Source organism: Lacerta agilis, chromosome 1 (genome assembly GCF_009819535.1).
Source record: "Lacerta agilis isolate rLacAgi1 chromosome 1, rLacAgi1.pri, whole genome shotgun sequence".
In the NCBI taxonomy this organism is placed as follows: Eukaryota; Metazoa; Chordata; class Lepidosauria; order Squamata; family Lacertidae; genus Lacerta; species Lacerta agilis.
In genome coordinates, this window is record NC_046312.1 from 123,831,130 (window position 1) to 123,855,218 (window position 24,089).

The 24,089-nt window shown below is 43.7% G+C and overlaps 1 protein-coding gene across 2 annotated transcripts; it reads right to left on the minus strand.

Moving 5' to 3' along the window:
• Positions 1-990: 990 nt before the first annotated feature.
• On the minus strand, positions 991-24,089 carry WDR12 (WD repeat domain 12). Of its 2 annotated transcripts, XM_033169789.1 has the most exons (13): positions 23,909-24,089; positions 18,942-19,036; positions 17,804-17,898; positions 15,423-15,529; positions 14,152-14,267; positions 13,269-13,423; positions 12,483-12,528; positions 9,021-9,112; positions 6,564-6,704; positions 5,720-5,825; positions 3,864-3,996; positions 2,565-2,637; positions 991-1,192 (listed from the first exon to the last, which is right to left on the minus strand). In XM_033169789.1, exons 1-13 carry the CDS (start codon positions 23,947-23,949, stop codon positions 1,115-1,117), a joined length of 1,278 nt encoding a protein of 425 aa, XP_033025680.1. In that variant the 5' UTR covers positions 23,950-24,089; the 3' UTR covers positions 991-1,114. The 2 variants fall into 2 exon arrangements, with proteins under 2 accessions (XP_033025680.1, XP_033025689.1); XM_033169798.1 differs by lacking the exons at positions 15,423-15,529; positions 17,804-17,898; positions 18,942-19,036; positions 23,909-24,089 and having other exon boundaries at positions 13,269-13,425; positions 14,153-14,192.

Genomic DNA, 24,089 nt, shown 5'->3' on the forward strand with positions numbered 1-24,089 from the left:
GCCAAAGAAAGAACAAGCAACACACAGCCCAGACTTGAACCCTACGGAGGTCACTTCAGTGCTGCCAGCACAGCAAAAACGACAAGGGAGGCAGCAGTTACAAAGTTACCGGTCTGTGATTCTCCGGCAGTCTGACTTCACCCTCAGAGGCACACTCCATTGTCTCCAAAGATAGGTAAGATAGTAACAAGAGGGGAAATAATGGGCCATTCCAATCACCAGACTGTAGTCCTAAATGGTTCACCACCCCTTGCGGAATTTGAAACCCACCAGGCATTTTTAAACCACAGAGCTTCACGCCATAAACATGTCCCTCTTCAGGTTAAAAAATATGCAGCATAAAAAACCACTGCTTAAAGAAATGCAGTTAAGAACCTAGGGGCCCTGCTGGACCCAACACTCCTTTATCACATATATCTTTTCTGTGAACCGCCCTGAAACCTCTGGGTATAGGGTGGTATATAAATTCAATCAATCAATCAATCAATCACCAAATGTCCATGGCAAGTCCACAAGCAGAACCCCAAAATAACAAGCAGCTCATAAGCAGGACAGCAGCACTTTCCATACCTGTAACTCAAGGATACTGGTTCCAGCCATGGAGGCAATCTAATGAGCCCTTGTATCTGAGAAACTAGTTGTACCATCTTTTTGGTCCTAGTCCAAAAAAGAAATCCTGATTTTTTTATTTATTTTTTAAAAAGTATGTCGTGTTAAGGAACACCGCAGTTTTATTTCATTGAAATCTTGAGCATTCTCCATCTGCCAACACATTCAATTGATTTTTCATAGGAGACACCTGAAGTTGCCACTGAAACTAATGGAAGGTGGAAAGCTCAGCATCATGATTAACTTAGAAACTTAAATATACTTGCGCAAAATAAAAATAAAATGTTTTAATAAACACGTATTATGTTAATAAGGCTAAAAATTGACTAACTCGAGGTCGTTGGGGGGGGGGAGTTTGAAATAAAAATGCCTTAACTAATGTTGCCCCAAGGTATAATATGCAAGATTTATAATACCATAAATCACACATTTTATACAGCTGTGTATGATAGGTTGCAAGAACATCGAGCGGAAGAGTTCATTCTCATGAGCTTTTCATTTGTTTTCATGCTCCATCATCGGAGGTGGCTGCTCGGTATCTGTAGCAATAGAGCTTGTTGTCTGCACCACCGCTCAACAGCAACTATAGAGCAGGGAAGAAAAATCTAGTTATAATGAGACAATATTCAGAAACATTCATTTCCCCCCATCTAGACCAAGTAAAAACGTATATACTGTACAGTGGTCCCTTGGTTCCCGAATGGCTTAGTTGTTGAATGAATCGGCTCCCAAAAACCACAAACCTGGAAGTAAGTGTTCCGGGTTTGCGAGCGTTTTTTGGAAGCCAAACATCCGACACGGCTTCTGCTTGACCGCAGGAAGCTCCTGCAGCCAATCGGAAGCTGGGTCTTGGTTTTTGAACAGTTTCGGGAGTCGAATGGACTCCCGGAACGGATTAAGTTTGAGAACCAAAGTACCACTGTACCAGGAAAAACAGTTTTTCATCAAAACTTGCATAAGAAACGCAAGGCACATTATCACGGGTTTCCAAATGCTTAATGCAAAGGAAGGAGTATATAGGAAAATTCATATTCTGGCTTATTAAGCAGACATATGGTTAATACAGCCAATTGTGCCATGGAACTTTTGCCTGCTTTAATGTTAGGAACAGAAACTTCACTATGTCTTAAATCCACAATATAAAGAGAAGCAGCATAGAATGCTATAAACAAAAAACAATTGGTCATGTTGCATGATATCTAACATCAGCGTCCCAAAAGAGAAAGAATTTCCACTTGTGCAACCGGACTTCCCGTCCCTGTCCCTTCTCCCGATCCATTCCGCAGGCTTGGGGAAAAACCCAGAACAGGTTTCGGGGCACACGGGGAGAGGATGTCCCATTGCACAGGCAGGCCTTTGCAGCAGCAAGACTTTGTTGGACGTAACCCAAAGTTTCTGCAAAATCACATACAGGTGAAACTCGAAAAATTAGAATATCGTGGAAAAGTCCATTTATGTAAGCAATTGTTTTCATTAGCTACTGGAGTTTAATATATGAGATAGACTCATGACATGCAAAGCGAGATACGTCAAGCCTTTGCTTGTTATAATTGTGATGATTATGGCGCGCAGCTGATGAAAACCCCAAAGTTGAAATTGTTAATTTGGGGTTCTCATCAGCTGTACGCCATAATCATCACAATTATAACAAATAAAGGCTTGACATATCTCGCTTTGCATGTCATGAGTCTATCACATATATTAGTTTCACCTTTTACGTTGAATTACTGAAAGAAATGAACCTTTCCACAATATTCTAATTTTTTGAGTTTCACTTGTACATTCTTTCAAGTCGTTTTCAGATAAATCACTTTCACAAGTTGAACCTTTGCTGTTCTGCATTGCATAAGTAACGAATATTTATAAATCGCTACACGTATCCAACCAGATAAACAGGATCTGCTGCAAAGATACTTCGATTTCCACCCCATTCCTGTTCCTGACAAAGCTCTTACCCCTGCTTCTGTCCATTCCACACACAAAACCTTGTCTTCATGAGCAGCCAAGTCGTAGAGAGGTGCCTTGCAACTACAGGAAAGAGATATTAGACAGCCATACTAGTTATATTACATGGAAATAAAGGCATTCTGGTGGCTAATTGCTGAAATCAGTCAGCAAATTCCATCTACGTAAACTTCCCCTCCTACTCTCATTCTTCTGTCATCTTTTCGGTAAGATCCAATTGCAGAAGACTCTTATTGTCATTCGATCAAGAACTTCTGCTGGCACAAGGTTGGGGGGGGGGGTGGAGGGAGGTGGTGGCGATTTTTGCAGATTTCCCATTCCTCCTTCAGCCCCCTAGAAATTGGGACCAGAGAATTTGGGGGGGAAGAACATGGGAGGTGGTGATGAACACTGCAGGATGAATCAACAAAAATAACCTCCTCACTTCTATCAAGTGGGAGAAAAATCCCACGCCTGGGATGCTTCTGCAAAGTCTGGGTCCAAACTACTATTTCGCTTTTGAAATTATGATTTAATCATAAGCAAGTGCTGATTTTGACCTATAAAGCTCTACACTGCTTAGGACTCCAATACCTCAAAGACCATCTCTTCCCAATATGAACCAGACCAGACACTATGGTCTTCATCAAAGGCCCTTCTCTGTGTGCCCCACTCAAGGAAGATGAGGGTGACCACATATGAACAGGCCTTTTCGTTGGTGGCCTCCCATCCAATGAATGTTTTCGGAGGGAGATGTCCCTGGCTCCATCCTAGTCAGTCTCTAGGTGCCTTTTTGTTTACCCAGGCCTTTGGTCAATTGATCTTGTTTCTTACAGTGATCCTCATCTTTCAATGGGGTGGTTAAGACTTGTCCTTATTAATAATGTGTTTCTGGACGAGCATTTTATTGTATTTTGCATTGTTCACTGTTTTAATTCTTTTTATTGTTCTGAACTGCTTTTATGTATTGCATTCTACCTTGCCAAGTCACTTTGAGACTTCATGTTGTACAAAGCAATTGGTAAATGCAATAAATAAATAAAAAACATTGTCCTGCTGTGCCATAATCCTTAGAAAAACAGAATTGCATCAAACACAAATGCTTAGGGGCACATTTGCAGGCGCAGGACTAACATCGAGGAGAATATTGCTAAAATCAGACTTAAGATCTAGTCAGAACCCTTCAAATCAGTATCAACTGCCCTAAATATTCCAAGAACCTATAGTGACATTTCTTCAGTTTGTGTGTCATCCGGTAGCACAAATCCATATGGCGAAAGTCAAACAAAAACCCTGGGTTTAAAGTTTACCTCCTTGTGTCCCAGAGTTTGACAACGTTGTCTAAAGAACCAGAGATGAGCTGCTGCTCATGTGTGGGTGACCACTTCACTGATGTCACCCAACCAGTATGTGAAGTAAGAGAAAGCAGTACCAAAGAACCATCTGAAAAGAGGCAGACAAGTCTCACTAGCTGCAACTGATGAGTCACAAAAGACATTTAAATTTTTTTACAAGCATACAGCAGGGGGAAAGTGAGTACGCAATGGATACAAAAATAGTAATAACCAGCATTTTTAGTAAATGTGCTGAAGTCAAACAGAAAGCAGGAGACAATGACCACTCCCTAGGCAACTACCGAGATGAAATGTTTCTTTACAAAGACAAAACCAATTGTTTATTAAAAGTAGCACATTAATGGTATGATCAGTAAAAACAGGACATCTGCAAGCCAAATGAAGGAATTAGGGAAGCTGCCACCTGCCAGGTCAGATTTTTTTATCTGTCTAGCCCAGATCTGTGTACCCAGGCTGGCAGCTGCTCTCCAATGTCTCCACCCCCACCGTTCTGCCCGGACACTGAGGTCCAGCGCCGAGGGCCTTCTGGCGGTTCCCTCGCTACGGGAAGCCAAGTTACAGGGAACCAGGCAGAGGGCCTTCTCGGTAGTGGCACCCGCCCTGTGGAACGCCCTCCCACCAGATGTCAAAGAGAAAACCAACTACCAGACTTTGAGGAGACCTCTGAAAGCAGCCCTGTTTAGGGAAGCTTTTTAATGTTTAATAGGTTATTGTATTGTAACATTCTGTTGGAAGCCGCCCAGAGTGGCTGGGGAAACCCAGCCAGATGGGCGGGGTATAAATAAATAATTATTATTATTATTAATGTCTCAGGCAAGAGAATAATCTTTCATATAACTTACTACCTGTTCCTTCCTAACTAGAGGTGCCAGGGACCGGACCAGAGACATTGTGTATGGTGAAACATGTCCTTTACCACTGAGTGATGATCCCTGCATATAGAGAACTTTAGAAACGCTGCCATGAGCATAGAAGTGGAAGATTATAGCAGCTCTTCCTGACTCCGGGTTACGAAAGTATGACACCAGTCAATCAGGGCTGGGAAGCCTCACCAGAAAACTTACTCGAAAGCATGTATGTACAGCTCAATAAATGCATGAAATACTGTATTTTTAGCTCCATAGGGCCCACCTCATTTTTAGAGGAGGAAACAAGAAAAAAATTTTTTTCTGGTTTTCCTCCTCTAAAAGCCCTGTTTTTTTTGAGGATCAGCTAAAAGTTTTGCAGCTTTTTTTGCAAAGGGAAAAACCCTGTTTTTTGAGGATCAGCTAAAAGTTTTGCAGTTTTTTTGCAAAGGGGGAAAAGCAAAGAGGAAAAGCCCCATTTTTATGGGGTTCAACTCACATTTCTGAAAAATCTTAAGGAAAGGGAGCCGTTTCTACTGTTTCCAGACAGATAATCTAATCAGCCAGTCACATGTCGCTGGGGAAACAAACAACCTCCCTCTGCAGCACATTCAACAATGGAGGGCGGGGCTGAAAGGGAGCGGGACTCTTATCTCTCTCCCGATCTCCTGCTGATCAGCTGCTGAGTGGGGTCCTTTCAACACCCCCTTTTCTCTTTGTAAAATAAAAAGCATGATCCTCTTTTGGCCACTGGGCAATTCAGCTCCAGGGACCACTATTCGCTCCATAAGGCGCACAGATATTTCCTCTTACTTTTTAGGAGGAAAAAAGTGTGTCTTATGGAGCGAAAAATACAGTAATAATAATTTTAAAAATGTAACTCGTGTGTGTGTGTGTGTGTGTGTGTACATGTGCACACGCTATTTGCAAAAATTATGTCGTAGATATACATTCTGTTCTACCCACCTTTGGTACGAGGGTCCCATAACCTAATGTGTCTGTCAGTGCTTCCAGAGGCTAAACGCCGACACAATGGCGAGTAGGATATAGAGTTGAACACTTTGTTTCCAGTCTATGTAAAAATAAGAGTAGAAAGATGCAGGGTGGATTTAGTCAGTAAGACTTGATTTAATTTTTTTTTTTTTATACAGAAAGACTCATTCTTGCTGGTATAATCTTAATATTTACAACCAGATGAAGGTTTCATTTTTGGAATAATAAATTTTCAGAGTAGTTTTTATATCAAAAATTGCTGATTTGCTTATCCTATTAGAAATACCGGTACACAGATAGTTATGAAATTATTGTGTGGTTTAATGAGTTAACTGTTTATATTTGGACAACTTTTCTGCTGGACTTTATTGGAAGGAGAAAAACAACCATTTCCTTAATAACAATTTAAACTATTTAACTAAAACAATAACAATATAGCATATGTATCCATGTTTGTTAACTGATGTGGTCAAACTTTTTTTTTAAAAAAAAAACAAACTTAAACTGAGTTTTAGCACACATGAAAAACTTAAAACAAATCCTTATTTCCTGATGAATAGCCATTGGACTATAATGTAACTTAAATAGAAAATTATCTTTGGAAAGATTTTTCCTCCAAAAGCATTTTATTTTAAAAATCCGATTTAAATTTTAAAAATCCGATTTAAATTTTTAAAATTTGATTTTTTTAAAAAAAGTCATTGATTTTTATCCACCCTGAATTAATGAATTGCTCTTTAGATTTTGTACAAAACTCTCTGTTGAAGGCCGTTAAGCAATCTGAGAAATGGCGAACTTGGTTTGGAAGTGAACTCACCAAAGTTGATTTGAGGCCCCCCGTTTCAACATCCCACACCTTAATTGTGTGATCCCATGAAGCACTGCATATTTCATCTGTATCGGACCAAAGTACAGAAGAGACTGATTCTGTATGACCCGAGAGGGTTGTAACAGGAGTCTAGACAGGAAAAATAAAGTATTGAGAGGATATGGTTATTGAAATATTTCATTTTGTGAAACGAGCTTGTTCACAATGAAGCTGTTAAGTCTATACATATACTGTAGGAACTGCTCCCGAGTAAATGTGCCTGGGATTGTGCTATTTCCCTCAATTTCAACCCATGGGAGTTGGCTCCAGGGCTCAGTAGACTTACTGCAGCAGCTGTCCAATGCCTCCTCTCTCCCTTGGCGACTGCAGCTGCCATCTTAGTCCCCCCGCCCAAAAGCAATGCATCTGTTGTTGCTTGTTGTTGTTCAGTCGTTCAGTCGTGTCCGACTCTTCATGACCCCATGGACCAGAGCACGCCAGGCACGCCTATCCTTCACTGCCTCCCGCAGTTTGGCCAAACTCATGTTAGTAGCTTCAAGAACACTGTCCAACCATCTCATCCTCTGTCGTCCCCTTCTCCTTGTGCCCTCCATCTTTCCCAACACCAGGGTCTTTTCTAGGGAGTCTTCTCTTCTCATGAGGTGGCCAAAGTACTGGAGCCTCAACTTCAGGATCTGTCCTTCTAGTGAGCACTCAGGGCTGATTTCTTTGAGAATGGATAGGTTTGATCTTCTTGCAGTCCATGGGACTCTCAAGAGTCTCCTCCAGCACCATAATTCAAAAGCATCAATTCTTCGGCGATCAGCCTTCTTGATGGTCCAGCTCTCACTTCCGTACATTACTACTGGGAAAACCATAGCTTGAACTATACGGACCTTTGTCAGCAAGGTGATGTCTTTGCTTTTTAAGATGCTGTCTACGTTTGTCATTGCTTTTCTCCCAAGAAGCAGGCGTCTTCTAATTTCATGACTGTAGTTGCACTTTAGGCAAAAACAAGGCACGCAACTGTGGCAATCAGCACATTTTTGTGTCAGCCACGATGCGTTCTTAGCTGCGGGACACAGATATCTCTGGACAAGGAACGGCTTACTGGAGGAGGAGACACTCTGTGCATCACAAAAAATAGCAGTACAACCAGCTAGAAATGCCAAAAAGGGTAGACAACCTCCACAGATTCCCCGTGGTTGGCAATGCTGAGCCCCAAGAGTAATTTAGAACTAGGAAAGCACCATCTCCCAGATGACCAAAATGTCCAAGCTGATCTTGAGATGGAGAAGGAGCTCAAGGAGGCATCCAATAAAAGTTAAAAATAAAATAAAATAAAAGATTTCAGTTACCATCAAATATACTGGATAAATGTGTGTTCTGGTCACAAAAGAGGCAACAATGAGTTGCCGGGACCTTCATTACACTGAGGTCCACATCCAAGGGCCTTCTGGTGGTTCCCTCACTGTAAGAAGTGAGGTTACAGGGAACCAGGCAGAGGGCCTTCTCGGTGGTGGCACCCGCCCCGTAGAATGCCCTCCCATCAGATGTCAAAGAGAAAACCAACTACCAGACTTTTAGAAGACATCTGAAGGCAGCCCTGTTTAGGGAAGTTTTCCATGTCTGACGTTTTATCCTGTTTTAATACAGTCGTACCTTGGAAGTCGAACAGCCTAGTTCTCGAACGTTTTGGCTGGATGGAAACCTGGAAGTGACTGCTCCGGTTTTTTAACGTTCTTTTGGAAGCTCGAATGTCCGACGGGGCTTCCGTGGCTTCGGATTGGCTGCAGGAGCTGCGCTTTGGTTTTCGAATGTTTTGGAAGTCGAACGGACTTCCAGAACAGATTCTGTTTTCAAGGTATGACTGTATTCTGTTGGGAGCAGCCCAGAGTGGCTGGGGAAACCCAGCCAGATGGGTGGGATATCGATATTATTATTGTTGTTGTTGTTGTTGTTGTTGATCTCTCTCAAAACAGTGATCACGGTGCTATCAAATCCCACATATATATAAGTGGACAATTGCCAAGCACAACTAACTTGGATGGCTCTAAAAGGGATTTAGACAAATTCATGGAGGGTAAGGCAATTGATTGCCAGTCATGACGGCTGTGTACCACCTTCAATACTGAAGGACATATGCCTCAAAATACTGGGGGACACAAGCAGGAAGGATGATGTAGCACTCAAATCCTGCTTGCAGTTTCGCATGTGCATCAGATTGGCCAACATGAGAACAGGATGCTGGACTTCATGGATCTTTGATCTGACTCAGCAGGGAACTTCTTACGTTCTTGTAACATGTCCAAGTGGAACTCACAGAGCACTTCATTTTGGGGGAAACGTAAGGCAAATGTCACAACTTCAGCCAGCAGGTCCCTGGAGGTATAGCTGTCTGGTAATGCTAGGCCCGAACCCCACATCCCCTCAGAGGAATTTCTACGCAATGCAGCTTTATCTTACTCTTGTCAGTCCCAGCTGCTCAGTTTTCTGCTTTTTCCTTGGTCTGTTTGCCGCCTCCTCCGTTTCCATTTCATCCTCTTCATCTGTAGGCACTGAAATAAAAATATACGGTCATTTTAACCCTACGGCCACTCGCTGGTCCATCTCCTATTGCTATAAATTGGGTTTTTGTAAACTGCCCCCCAAAAAGAAAAGAAAATCTAATAATCAACAAATCTATGATATGAAATATCACTAATTAGTCCTAATTTACACGCCAGCCCACTGTCCGCACACATTTTCCCCAAGAACACTGATCAATTGACATATTAACTCAATTCCATGGAAGCAAGTGTTTTAGTCAATGGGGGCAATCCAAGTATGAGCTAGATGTCGTCCAATGGGATTAACTTCTAAATAAAAGCTTGTGGAATTGTGGAGCCAGCTTGCTGTGGTCATACTAGTTGCTTACGGTCAGGTGTGGGTAACCCTGTCTTTTGAGACATTGCTGAACTACACCACTGGCCACTGAACCTATTTGTTGGGAGCTGACGGGCACTGTAGTTCAGAAACATCTGGAGGGCCAAAGGTTTCCCACACCTGCTTTAGATTCCTGTGACATCCTAATTTTATTGTGGCAGAGGTTTTGGGGGCTTCTCTCAGGAACATGAAGTGTTTTGCCTGATTTAAAAAAAAAAAAAAATTGTGCATAAGATCAGTTCTCAGATTGAAGATCACAGCCACAGCTCTCCTTTCTCAGCCCTGCAGCTGCTGCTAAATTATGGTTTAGTGCATCCAGATTTGTGGTTTGTTTCCCTCCAGATAACCCACGAGTTGTAACTAAGGTTTATGAGTGAGACAAACCACAAGCCTGGGCTCACTCCGATGCACCACTTAACCCAGAGTTTCTCAAACTTGAGTCTCCAGATGTTGTTGGTCTACAGCTCCCATCATTCCTATCTAGCAGGACCATAATTAATATAATATTAAATAAATTAATAATAATAATTTATTTATTTATACCCCGCCCATCTGGCTGGCTTTCCCCAGCCACTCTGGGCGGCTCCCAACAGAATATTAAAAACACAATAAAACATCAAACATTAAAAAGCTCCCTAAGCAGGGCTGCCTTCAGATGTCTTCTAAAAGTCATATACTTGTTTATTTCCTTGGCATCTGATGGGAGGGCGTACCACAGGGCAGGCGCCACCACTGAGAAGGCTCTCTGCCTGGTTCCCTGTAGTCTCACTTCTCGTAGTGAGGGAACCACCAGAAGGCCTTCAGCACTGGACCTCAGTGTCCGGGTCTGAACGACGGGGGTGGAGACGCTCCTTCAAATATACTGGGCCGAGGCCATTTAGGGTCAACACCAACACTTTGAATCGTGCTCAGAAACATACTGGGAGGCAATGGAGGTATTTCATATGGTATTGGCGGCCACTCCCAGTCACCAACCTAGCTGCCGCATTTTGGGTTAGTTGTGGTCAACGATGGAGGAGTTGTAATCTGCCTGCCCATTTACTTGTTTGCAATAGCTACAGTCTGGCAAACCAGGTCACCGTGGCCTGTCCTTTGGTAGCGACTATTTCCCTATGCGTCGCAGAAGTGGGGCCATGCCAGTGCTGTCAAGTATCCCGTTTTCCCCGGGATTCTCCCTTATTTCAAGCAGTTTCCCGCTGCTCTCCCTTATTTTTTATTTCCCTTAAATTTCCCGTTTTTAATGGAAGCAGCTCCTCTCCTGCTGGCCAGGGACTGGGTGGGAAGACCTCGCCTACTTGGAGAGAAAAGCCTCAGCCCTCAAAGCCTTTGAGCAGCTGCTGCTTCCTGTCCTGTTTTGATGGGATCAGACAAGAAGACGATGGGGCTCCATTGCGCGGAGCACATGGCTGCCCTCCTCTTTGCTCCGCTCCGAGCCCAAGCCCACTTGGAGTTTACATTGCTGCTCTGCCCACTTTTGCTTCTGGCTCCGCCCACCACTGACATGTGACTGTCCCCGGGATAGGTGAGACTGCTGATCCCTTATTTTCAAATCCGAAACTTGACAGCTATGGGCCACGCTCCTAGCCCTGATCCCAATGTTGTATCCTATTTTCCTTCCTGTGTTGAAGGCAACATCGAACAAGGAAGCTCCTCATGTAAACAGCGGCTTATGCTTGTGGGCCCCAGGCGAATCGGACATCCTCATAATCTGGCGAGACTGAGATGGAAGCGGGCCCTGTTCCTACATGCGAGTTAAGCACATGAATAGGACTTTGAGGTATGTTTTTGTGGAGCTATGAGACAGACACTGGGTTACAGGTGGCCTGTGCAGTTCACACATTAATTGAACCTAACCCCTATGGCAAAACAAAGTATTCTCCAAACTCACAGGACTGATATACATACACACATGGGAATTTACAATTCTGCAACACGGCACCACATTTTGAACTTCTCATGCAGTCAGCAAAAGTACCGTATTTTTCGCTCCATAAGAAGCTCCTGAACATAAGACGCACCTAGTTTTTAGAGGAGGAAAGGGGGAAAGCCCTGTTTTTTTGAGGATCAGCTCAAATTTGTGCAGCTTTTTTTTGCAAAGGGAAAAGCCCTGGTTTTTTGAGGATCACCTCAGATTTGTGCAGCTTTTTTTTGCCAAGGGGGAAAGGCAAGCTTTTTTGCAAAGGGGGAAAGGCAAGCTTTTTTGCAAAGGGGGAAAAGCAAAACTTTTTTTTGCAAAGGGGGGAAAGCAAAACTTTTTTTGCATAGGGGCGAAAGCAAAGCTTTTTTGCAAAGGGGGAAAGGGAAGCTTTTTTGCAAAGGGGGAAAGCAAAGCTTTTGCAAAGGGGGAAAAGCAAGAGGAAAAGCCCCATTTTATGAGGTTCAACTCACATTTCTGCAGATTCTTAAGGAGCCCTTTCTACAGTTTGCAGAAAGATAATCTAATCAGCTAGTTACATGTGGCTGGGGAAACAAACAGCCTCCCTCTGCAGCACATTCAACAATGGAGGCCTGGGCAAGGGAGCGGGGCTGAAAGGGAGCAGGGACTCTCATCTCTCTCCCGATCTCTTGCTGATCAGCTGCTGAGTGGGGTCCTTTCAACACCCCCTTCTCTCTCTTTCTTTTTAAAAAAGCAGGATCTGGTTTTGGCCCCTGGGCAATTGGGCTCCAGGGACCATCATCCGCTCCATAAGACGCACAGACATTTCCCCTTACATTTTGGGAGGAAAAAAGTGCATCTTATGGAACGAAAAATATGGTACTTGCATGCAGCTTCAAACTGCAATGTCTGGGGCAGCTTCGGTTTGCCAAAAAAGGTGGTTCGGGTTCAGGAAAAGAAAGGTGCGCCCACATGTAAACCACTCAGAGGTTTCATTTACAAATAGGCAGCATACAAATCCTGTTAAATAAATTAATGTACCATAAGCATGCAGAGTTGTAGACAAAGGTGCTGGGAGTTATTAGATGAAAGGCCAAAGGAAGCACATAGTTAAACACTGATCTTACCTGCAGACCAGATCTTTAGCATCTTATCCCAGGATCCACTGCAAAACTAAACATACCACAAAACAGTTTTCAACAAAAAATAGCACATTTTAGCTAGCTATCGTTTGTGATGGGCAAGCTACCCAAAACTTGATTTTAGAACAGGCTTAACTCAAGTGAGTCACCGTGTTTTCCCATGTATAAGACGACCCCTAATTTTTTGAACACAAAATTAAGAAATCGGGCCAGAGCCCAGGCTTGAACCTGAGTCTGGGTTACCCACGCCAGGGCCCAAGTTTGAACCACAGCCTGGGCTGCCTGGTACAGCTGATGAGAACCCCAAATTCACAATTTCAACTTTGGGGTTTTCATCAGCTGTACGCCATAATCATCACAATTATAACCAATAAAGGCTTGACATATCTCGTTTTGCATGTCATGAGTCTATCTCCTATATTAAACTCCAGTAGCTAATGAAAACAATTGCTTACATAAATGGACTTTTCAACGATATTGTAATTTTTCGAGTTTCACCTGTAGTGCAACTGACTTTTGGGGTTGGTGTGTTGTGCGACAAGCACACAGAGTGCAATGAGATTGAGTGTTCATGGGGGGGGGGAGGCTCGGTTAATTTCATTGCAAACAGGTTGTACATTGACAATAAAGGTATTCTTATTTCTGCAAGGCTTCCAGTTATCAGAAGGTGGAGAGGAGATGCTGTAGTGTTGCCTTTTATGTGAAACAACATCAACTGCCTCAGCTGCTTGGGTGGAAGGGAGGGAGGAAAGGGTAGTCAATATAACTTACTTTAGTCCTTGAGCCATCCACAGCGACAGATTCTACGCTTCCTGCATGTCCCCTGCAGCAGTGAAGGGCCTTCACTTTGTTCTTTTCTACATTCCATTCCCACAGCAGGATAGTCTGGTCCATAGATACACTAAGCAGCAGGCATGACAAACTATCTGGGGGGGATACAGGCATAGCAGACAGGTTCACACAGCAGTCTTTCCCCAAACCAGCCCTCTCCTAATTCTCCCAACCCGCTCAAATATGATGAAGGGTTTACAAAACGATTATAAACAGGCCAAGGATGTGATCAATTTGGAGCTGAGGCAATGCTGAAGGATGTCACAGGGCTACTGGGAATGTAGAAGTAAACAGAAAATGACGGTCACTCATACACATTCCCAGTTTAATGGCCATGAATGCAGTCGGAGGCATCAGTGTAACACCAGGCAGCCCTGTTTAGGGAAGTTTTTAACGCTTGAAGTTTTATTCTGTTTTTAATGTTCTGTTGAAAGCTGCCCAGAGTGGCTGGGGAAACCCAGTCAGATGGGCAGGGTAAAAATAAATAATTAATAATAATAGTAATAATAATAATAATAATCATTATTATTATTTCCCAGTGGGACTTGGATCCTGAGGCCTTGGTTTCAACACAAAACTGCCACGTAATGTGGCAACAATCGCACAGGAGGAATCGCAAAGAAGGGTGGAAGTTGAGAGGTGGCTAGGCTACTCTGACGCAGCGAAAGCAAAAAAAAAAGTATTTCGATAAATTTGTTAAGCCTTTAAGGCGTTCACTTTCTGTGTTGGATTTCAGATTGGAAATAACTGAAGAATCCAGGGTGGCACGTTTTCTGTGAAATTTATTTAAGCTGAAACCCCGAACAGAGTAAGATCTACTTACCTTTTTTGACCCAGGCCACATCTTTAACCACATCCACATGTCCGGCAAGTGTCATTATAGGTTTGCCTTCTACGGACCAAATCCGAGATGTCTGGTCATAGGAGCCTGTCAATATCCTATGGAATTTAGAAGCAAAAAAACCCTGCTTGGTGGTTGTCTCTGATTCTTCATAGCATACATCTCCTACTTTATGGGCTTTAATCGAGCACTTGACACACTGTGCAATTTCATTTTTTATTTTTTTTTGAATATGATGCTCAAATATGAGGTTTGTTAATGAAGAATCCTTTCCCGGCAAGGCACTTGGGCTATAGATACCGTGCCAAGTTAAAGCTGCAAATCTGTAAGACAATGCCACCATCCATTCTCTGCAGGGACATCATGCTAAAATGCTTACTAGCTTCACATATACTTTACCTTCTGTGCGGTTTGAAAGTTCAAGTAGAGATTTTGAATGGGGGGGGGGAATGTTTATTTAAAAGACAGAGGGGAAAGGAGGAAAAGAATGGATAAACGGATGCTGTGCCTTCAACATGGTGATATAATGGAAGACAAAAGAAGAATGGATACAAAAACTTACGGAATATGCAGAAATGGCGAAACTTACCGGAAAAATAAGAAATCAAGGTAACAAACTTTTTATAAAAGAATGGAAATGGTTATTGAATATTTACAAACAAACTGTAAACAGATGAGGACACTAGAGGATCATTGTAATAACCTGCAGTTTTATAAGAGGATATATTTAAGGCGGATGAATAAATGAGTAAATTAAGTTAATTTGGAATACAGTGGAACCTCGACATACATATGCCTCGTCTCATGGACGTTCCAAGTTGCGTCCACGGCAAACCCGGAAGTAAACACGGGGTTTGCTGCGATTCGCGCATGCGGCTTCTGCCATCTGTGTGTGCACAGAAGCAGTTGCCGCCTTCTGCGCATGCGCAGAAGCGTGCCACTGCCAAATGCGCATGCGCACAAAGACTCCTCTTCTAGCGAACTGTTTCGACCAGTGGACGGACCTCCGGAACGGATAATGTCCATAAGTAGAGGTTCCACTTTATGCAGAAAATATAAAAAATAAATTTAAGGAACCGCAGAAAGGGGGGGGGAAGGAATCCGAGTTTTGGAATGTTAAAATGATTGTAAAATCATTGAAATGTATAGAACTGAAAAATCATAAATGAAATAATGAAATAATCCAAGGCGATATCTTACAGGTGGCAAGTCAGACAAAAGAGATTAGGAAAGAAGTAGCATGTCTCCCTTACCATTCTTCTGTAGCTTCAATAGAACTGATCCAATCATCATGGAGCATGCATTCTTCAGGTTGAGGAGCAGTGTACTTTTCAACATACTCTATGGCTACTACTTCTTCCTACACACACAAAACACGTCAAGGGAGAGGGTCAGCCACGGAGGTTCCAGAGGAAAATTTCGTCTGCAGCAGAGGAGGCTTCACAAGGACTGCGGCTGCTGCTCAGCAGAGAGCGCTCCTCTTTTAAATTGTTTTTAATTTTTATCTGTGTTGTTTTAAATGAGACCAGCTTGGCTGTGAGCCCTGGAAGACCTGCACCCTGCCTTACTGGTCCTTTCCCATCTGGCCTGGGATAGTGGAGTGTGGACTGACTCCAGCTACAAAAGCTGAGGCTGTTGAACAGATTCTTCGGCTGGAGTATTGTTGAGAGAGCTGTTGCTGTTACTGATATTACTGTTGTATCTTTAGTTTTAGTTCTTATGATTTATGTAAGAATTGTTTCCATCAGGTTGTGTACTTTTTGATGTGTTTTATTTATGACTTCTGTTGTGTTTGTAATTATGTAAATCTTGTCATGTTGTAAGCCGCCTAGAGTGTAGTTTCAGCTATGGAAAGGCGGAATACAAATAAAATGATGATGATGATCAGCCTTGGCTCCTTCGTGCAAGACTACCTGCTGAAGATGAATGGTACAAGCCAGCACCCACGTGCCGTTAACTTTACTGAGCTACACTGGCAGTCCTGAAATGCTACAGGTGAAACTCGAAAAATTAGAATATCATGGAAAAGTCCATTTATGTAAGCAATTGTTTTCATTAGCTACTGGAGTTTAATATATGAGATAGACTCATGACATGCAAAGCGAGATATGTCAAGCCTTTGCTTGTTATAATTGTGATGATTATGGCGCACAGCTGATGAAAACCCCAAAGTTGAAATTGTTAATTTGGGGTTCTCATCAGCTGTGCGCAATAATCATCACAATTATATCAAATAAAGACTTGACATATCTCGCTTTGCCTGTCATGAGTCCATCTCATATATTAGTTTCACCTTTTAAGTTGAATTACTGAAAGAAATGAACCTTTCCACAATATTCTAATTTTTCGAGTTTCACCTGTATGTTCCAGGTGCAAACCGCCCAACAGGAGTTTTAACAGCAGTGCTAAGCCTGCGCTAGGCAAGAACGTCGAAGGCAAGACCAAAGAGAAAACCGTCCTTCAGGACCTCACAGATGCACTTAGTTTACTGTATACTTATTTAAGATTATGATTTGTATGTTGCTTAGGAAAAGCGATACATAAGATATTGAAAACAAAACAAGGTGGTCACCTATAAGAAATCCTTATTTTCTTCCAGTTCCATCCGCCCCCCTGAAAGCAAGGAGACAAATTACCTGCACCAGATCCTGGCTAACTCAAGTAAGGGACTCAATTCTGGGGCCTCTCAGGAGAATGCAAGGGCCTTTTGGTCCAATGCATTCAGGGTAATCTCTGCTGCTGGAATGCCTTGTTCCAGGGCCTTACACTGGCTACTGCAAGCAGCAGACCTGTGTCTTATGGGAACAACAGAGGCCTCTGTAGCAGATCTCAACTGCAGACACACTTTTAACCAATCCTAAATCCCCTCTAGCTAGCAGCTCTGGAGGCTTGAATTGCTCTGCCATACATTTGCAAGCTAGACAGCCCGATACAATAAATGGGAGATCAGCACAAATTTAAGTGGATGGTGTTATATTTCTTACTGTTACAGTGGTGTCCCGCTAGACGAATGCCTCGCTAGATGAAAAACTCGCTAGATGAAGGCATTCGTCTAGCGGAAGGCTGCCCTGCAAGACGAAAAAGTCTATGGGGCTGCCTCGCAAGACGGGGGAAAAAAATTTCGTCTAGCGAAAACCGCGATTTGCATTGGTGCTTCGCTAGACAAAAAAATCGCTAGACGAAAATACTCGCAGAACGAATTATTTTCGTCTAGCGAGGCACCACTGTACATTTACTCATAATCCAGAACCTATATTCCAGGCACGTCCAACAGGTAGATCGTGATCTACCGGTAGATCACTGGACGTCTGTGGCAGATCACTGGTAGATCACTGGCTCCCCAAAAGAAGCTCAACAACTTTGGCTCCCCTAAAAAAAGCTCTTTTTTTGCCCTGCAGCCCCCCAAAACAGGGCTTTCCTTGTACCTAAAAAAACAACTCAACAACTTTGACCTGAATGCCTAAAAAAACAGGGCTTTCCTCCTCCCCAAAGAAGCTCAATAACTTTGACCTGAACCCCAAAAAAGGGGGTAGATCACTGCCAGTTTTTAATTCTGTAAGTAGATCACAGCCTCTTGGGAGTTGGCCACCCCTGCTATATTCTATACACACACAAACCCACCCCAATGACTTACAGTTGAGATATTTTCCGCTTCCATGTGCCTGACCAGGGACATGCGCAAGAACTGTCCGTTGATCAGGAAATCAAATTCCACGTATTTGTGGCCTTCTAGAGACAAAGAAAACACAAAGTGTCAGGTTGCATAGCTTATATGATACACTCAGAAGATGCAGTTTACACTGTACATTTGAGAAGGCTTGGTGGATATGTCTAAAATTTAGCCTTCAGTTATTCCTGTACAATCCACACTCATATTACCAAATTATCACAGGCAACCAAACTTTATCCAGGGGAGTACAAAAATTCTCAAGCTTTTTGTTAGCAGATAAGATTTACCTCCCCAAACCAGCAGTCATATCACTAATACACATTACATATTCAGCAAATTGGATGTTACAGCACCTCGGTTCCAAGTGTAATATTCTTTGAACCCCTAGACGTAAAGCACTTTTATGAGCAAGCAATCATGAGGAAACAATCACAGAAATTATCAGAGATTGTGCAGAGATTTTGTCTACTTGAACATGAACCCAAGGAAGGCAAGGACCAACTTTCTGGACAGGAAACTTACTGTGTGAAATGGCCCTGTGACCAGAGCAGGAATACAACTGGGTAACACAGTGAGAGCCAGTATAATGAAGTGGGCAGTACTAATTTGACGTGTGGGACCCAGGTTCAGATTGCTCCTTGTAAAGATCACTGGAGACCCTTGGGCTAAGTCACTGTCTCCCAACCTAGCCCATACGACAAAAAAATTGCTCCAAGGATAGCATTCCATATACAGTGTTCTGACACTTTGGGATGAAACGAGAAATACAAATGTGATAAATAAATAATTCATACATAATCTACAAATTGTCTAGTGCCCCAAATTGTGTATCTCCACTCAAGTTTGCTTTGCTAAATAAGGTATGTTTTGGAAGGAAGGGTTGAATAAAAATGTAATAAATTAATGTGAGTTTATATGGAATTTGCTGAGGTGAAATCTATAGCATTGTGTGTTTAATAGCAACAATTAAGTCTGTAAAACTGTAAACTGTGATTAATTGTATGTGTGGTAACCACCACTCCTGAAGGAGAGCTAGAATAAACTCTCGACTAATAGCAAGGGGGCAAACTTTTAAAACCAATTCCCTCAAACATAAACGTACCATTTTTTGCTTCCAGCAATTTGTTGATAACATTACTGAGATCAGCAACTTCAGAAGCAGCTGGGATAGAGAAAGGAACATCATCCACTACGTATCTGCGGAGAGAAAACAGTTGCAAACAGTATTCAGAAACGGGTGATAAAATCAATCTCAAACTTCCAGCATCGTCTTCATGGGAAATATTTTACCTTTTAAGAACAGACTCTACCAACCACGTACTATACCAGGGGTGGCCAACTCCCAAGAGACTGTGATCTACTTTCAGAATTAAAATCTGGCAGTGATCTACCCCCATTTTTGGGGGTTCAGCTCAAAGTTGTTGACCTTTTTGGGATGAGGATTGGAATGCCCCGTTTTTTAGGGGGTTCGGCTCAAAGTTGTTGATTTTTTTTTTTAGGGAGGAAAGGGGGGGTGACCAGATTTGGTAACCTTTTACGGGGGACAACAGAAACTTTTACAGATTTCTTTGGAGAGAGTTACATAAAAGCACTCACAAATCTGTACTCCGCACAAACTCCTTTACCCACTCCTTTAACCTGCCTAAATACATGCCTTCATCCTTTGTTAGTGCGACACCTGCATCACCATTTCAGTAACCAACTGTTCAATATTAGGCGAGTACTGTGTCAGGGCCAGCTTCAGGGAATCCTTAAGGTGCTCATCTGTCATGTTTGAATGTTGCTTACTCTCCGTCATTTTTAAATATGAAAATGCAGTTTCACACAAATAAGTAGAACCAAAACATGAGTGTAAAATTTCACTGCATCTTCTAAATTTGGAAATTTCTGTCTAGGCACAAACTTCCAAAATGATGATTATTCTGCACGGGCCCTCAGAAAAATGTCATTTTTCAGAGTTAATATCTCATTTTCAAGAGATGTTTTGCACAATGAGTAATTTGTACTGATAATGACTACAATTTTTTAAATGTCCAAATCAGATTTTAATGGAAATGACATGTATTCTACAATTAATTCAATTTTTTGGAAGTTGCCAAATCTTTATTCTAACTCCAGAATACCAGAATCAATTTTGGCCACATACAATATTTTTTGCTCCATAAGGTGCACCTGACCGTAAGACGCAACAAGTTTTTAGAGGAGGAAAACAAGAAAAAAAATATTCTGAATCAAATGTTGTACTAACTAAACTATTTAATAAACTACCAGTATATCAGAATAATATTTCAACAATGTAAAGTGAACAGCAGTCAGTGGTGGCATTAAGAACCACCATTACTGTCATTAACAAATAAGGAGAGACTTTATCCCCTAGTAAGGGGGGGCAGGCAATGGAAATATATGAGCTTCCCACATCGAGTCCTTTAGCTCTAAGGACTGTATGGTTTGGACCTACACAGTTGTTTTAATAAAGGCAAAAGAAGTGGGACTTTCTTCTTTTTTGTTCATTGCAGAGAGCTCTGGGGGCTTTCATATGAGGGAGGAATGAGGGAGAAATCTCATTCAATTTCCATTTAAAGTCAAACCCCTACCAGTAATTCACACCTTCCCCAAATGTTCATCTTGCTGCTGCATCCTCCTCCTCCTGAGTAGTAATAAATGCTACCGTACTTTCACAGAGGGAGGACTGGGGTGTGGGATGAGGGAGGGAGATGCTGCCTGCATGGAAGGAAGACTGGGGTGTGGGGTGAGGGAGGGAGGGAGGCTTGGGAAGGAAGCTTCAGGCTTCCATCCTAAGCCTCTGCAGGGATCGCTCTCCTCCCGCGGTGGCTTGGGAGGCAGGGCCAGTGCTAGGGATTTTTGCGCCCTAGGCGAGATCACCTTCTGGCTCCCCTGCCAATGGAAGGAAGGAAGGAAGGAAGGAAGGAAGGAAGGAAAGGTGAGAGAGGGGGGGGGGAGGAAGGAAAGAAGAGAGAGAGAGAGAGAAGGAAGGAAGGAAGGAAGGAAGGAAGGAAGGAAGGGTGAGAGAGAGAGAGAAGGAAGGAAGGAAGGAAGGAAGGAAGGAAGGAAGGAAGGGTGAGTGAGAGAGAAGGAAGGAGGGAAGGAAGGAAGGAAGGAAGGAAGGAAGGAAAGAAGGGAGGGTGAGAGAGAGAGAGAAGGAAGGAAGGAAGGAAGGAAGAAAGAAGGGTGAGAGAGAGAGAAGAAAGGAAGGAAGGAAGGAAGGAAGGAAGGGTGAGAGAGAGAGAAGAAAGGAAGGAAGGAAGGAAGGGTGAGAGAGAGAGAAGGAAGGAAGGAAGGGTGAGTGAGAGAGAAGGAAGGAAGGAAGGAAGGAAGGAAGGAAGGAAGGAAGGAAAGAAGGGAGGGTGAGAGAGAGAGAAGGAAGGAAGGAAGGAAGGGTGAGAGAGATGGAAGGAAGGAAGGGAGAGAAGGAAGGAAGGAAGGAAGGTGAGAGAGAGAGAAGAAAGGAAGGAAGGAAGGAAGGGTGAGAGAGAGATAAGAAAGGAAGGAAGGAAGGGTGAGAGAGAGAAGGAAGGAAGGAAGGGTGAGAGAGAGAAGGAAGGAAGGAAGGAAGAAGGGTGAGAGAGAGAGAGAAGGAAGGAAGGAAGGGTGAGAGAGAAGGAAGGAAGGGAGAGAGAGAGAGAGAAGGAAGGAAGGAAGGAAGGAAGGAAGGAAGGGTGAGAGAGAGAGAAGGAAGGAAGGAAGGAAGGAAGGAAGGATGAGAGAGAAGGAAGGAAGGGAGAGAGAGAGAAGGAAGGAAGGAAGGAAGGAAGGAAGGGTGAGAGAGAGAAGGAAGGAAGGAAGGGTGAGTGATAGAGAAGGAAGGAAGGAAGGAAGGAAGGAAGGAAGGGAGGGAGGGAGGGTGAGAGAGAGAGAAGGAAGGAAGGAAGGAAGGGTGAGAGAGAAGGAAGGAAGGAAGGAAGGGTGAGAGAGATGGAAGGAAGGAAGGAAGGAAGGGAGGGAGAGAAGGAAGGAAGGAAGGGTGTGAGAGAGACTGAGAGAGAGAAGGAAGGAAGGAAGGGAGGGAGGGTGAGAGAGAGAGAGAGAAGGAAGGAAGGAAGGGTGAGAGAGAGAGAGAGAGAGAGAGAGAAGGAAGGAAGGGTGAGTGTGAGGGAAGGAAGGAAGGAAGGAAGGAAGGAAGGAAGGAAGGGTGAGAGAGAGAAGGAAGGAAGGAAGGAAGGAAGGAAGAAGGGTGAGAGAGAGAGAGAGAGAAGGAAGGAAGGAAGGAAGGAAGGAAGGAAGGGTGAGAGAGAGAAGGAAGGAAGGAAGGAAGGAAGGAAGGAAGGGTGAGAGAGAGAGAGAGAGAGAGAAGGAAGGAAGGGAGAGAGAGAGAGAAGGAAGGAAGGAAGAGGTGAGTGAGAAAGAGAGAGAGAGAGAAGGAAGGAGGGAGGGAGGGAGGGAAGAGAGAAGGAAGGGGTGAGAGGGAAAGAAAGAGGGGGGAAGGGATGAGAGGGAGAAAGAAAGTAAGAGAGACAAGGAAGGAAGGGGTGAAAGAGAGGGAGGGAAGAGAGGGGGGGAAGGAAGTCTGCTCTTGCAAGAGGTGGTAGCAGGATGAGCGCCCCAAAAGGAGAGAAGCCCTTTTGAAAAAAGAAAAGGCAAGGCAAGCAGGCTGCTTGCCTTGGCTTTTCTTTTTTAAAAGGACTTTTCTCCCCGCTGCAGGGGCGGCCAGCAAGGAGGAGGAGTGTCACAAGGGTGACATCCCCCCATCCTCGCTCTCCCCACGCGCAGGCGGCTCCGCCCGGCAGTGGGAAGAGAAGCTCTTTTAAAAAAAGAAAAGGCAATGCAAGCAGGCTGCTTGGCTTTGGCTTTTCTTTTTTAAAAGGACTTTTCTCCACGCTGCAGGGGCGGCCAGCGAGGAGGAGGAGTGTCACAAGGGTGACACTCCCCCATCCTCGCTGCCCCCCCCCGCAGGCGGCTCCAATGGGAGGTGCCAGCCAGCCATCTGGCACACAGAGAGAGAGAGAGAGAGAGAGAGGCCAGCTGTGGTCAGGCAAGAGGAGGGAGCTCTCCCTGGAGAGCTTTTTCCCCCTTTTAGGCTGCCGATCGCTAAGCAACCCAAGATCTACCTGCGATCGACCAGGAACTTGCTCACGATCGACAGGTAGATCGCGATCGACCTGTTGGCCACTCCTGTACTATACCATCGTGTAGGTATGGTAAACGACCCCTGGACAGTTTACCATACTGCCCTGCCACCCATATCAAATCCCAGTAACACCCACCCCCAACCTGGATGACCAACCAAACCCAAGAGAATTATTTTGGAATCAAAACAAACCAACCATCTGTGGCACTTTAAAGGCACTTGGGACAAGATTTCCTGCACTTTTGCCCATTTTACAACATGCACAGATTGCTACCCTCAGGTGCCACAGATAGAAGCATGTGTGAGAGAGATGACTGAGGCTGAAAAACCATGAAATGCAAGCACGTGGATACAGATTACACACATATACGCATATCCAATCAACTAGTTTATTGTAAAGATGCTTTGCATATAATTTGCTAATTACAGGTAGCGAGCTAAATGGTCTATTAACCAGCTGGATTGGATGTAAGGCCCTTTTTGAATATAGGGATGACTACTGCTGTGGCCCAAGCTTCGGGAAAGAACCCAGATGAATCAATAAATGAGAATATTACCGCAACCAGGGAGGCCCACCAGTCGATGTTAGATTTCAACAGTTCTGGGGGCAAATCATCTACGCCTGGTGCTTTATTGTTTCTTAACAGTGAAATAAGGTTCTTGACTTCAGTTATAGATACTGGAAACCAGTCTGGCAAGTTTCCCAAAGATTCTGTTATGTGGTTGACCTCATCACCCTGCCCATGATAAGAATGAATGAATGATAATATTGCATACACGTACATGTACATCTATATGAATGGCTGAGGCCAAAAGACCATAAAGTGCAAGAGGCAGGCAGCCTAGCAACGTCGAAATGGACTTTGCTTAAGAGCCACGCTTCAACCACAGTTGCCATTGCTGCGATGACCCAGTTATGCCCTTCCAGACCCCGGCGGTGTACACAGGAGCCCCGCGATTCCCATTGAGCACGATTCACTTACTTCGTGTCCTCAGTGAAGAAGCGAGCCTGAAGCTGCGCCATTTCAAAGGCTGTGATATTTCTGTCTCTCTCTCTCTCCAGAATCAGCAGCGCCTCGTCCCACGTGGCTTCAGAGTTGCTTCCGCCCTCTGCCGTGGGGGTCGATGGAGTCGCCTCAGCGAGCGATTAGTTTAGTCTGCCCT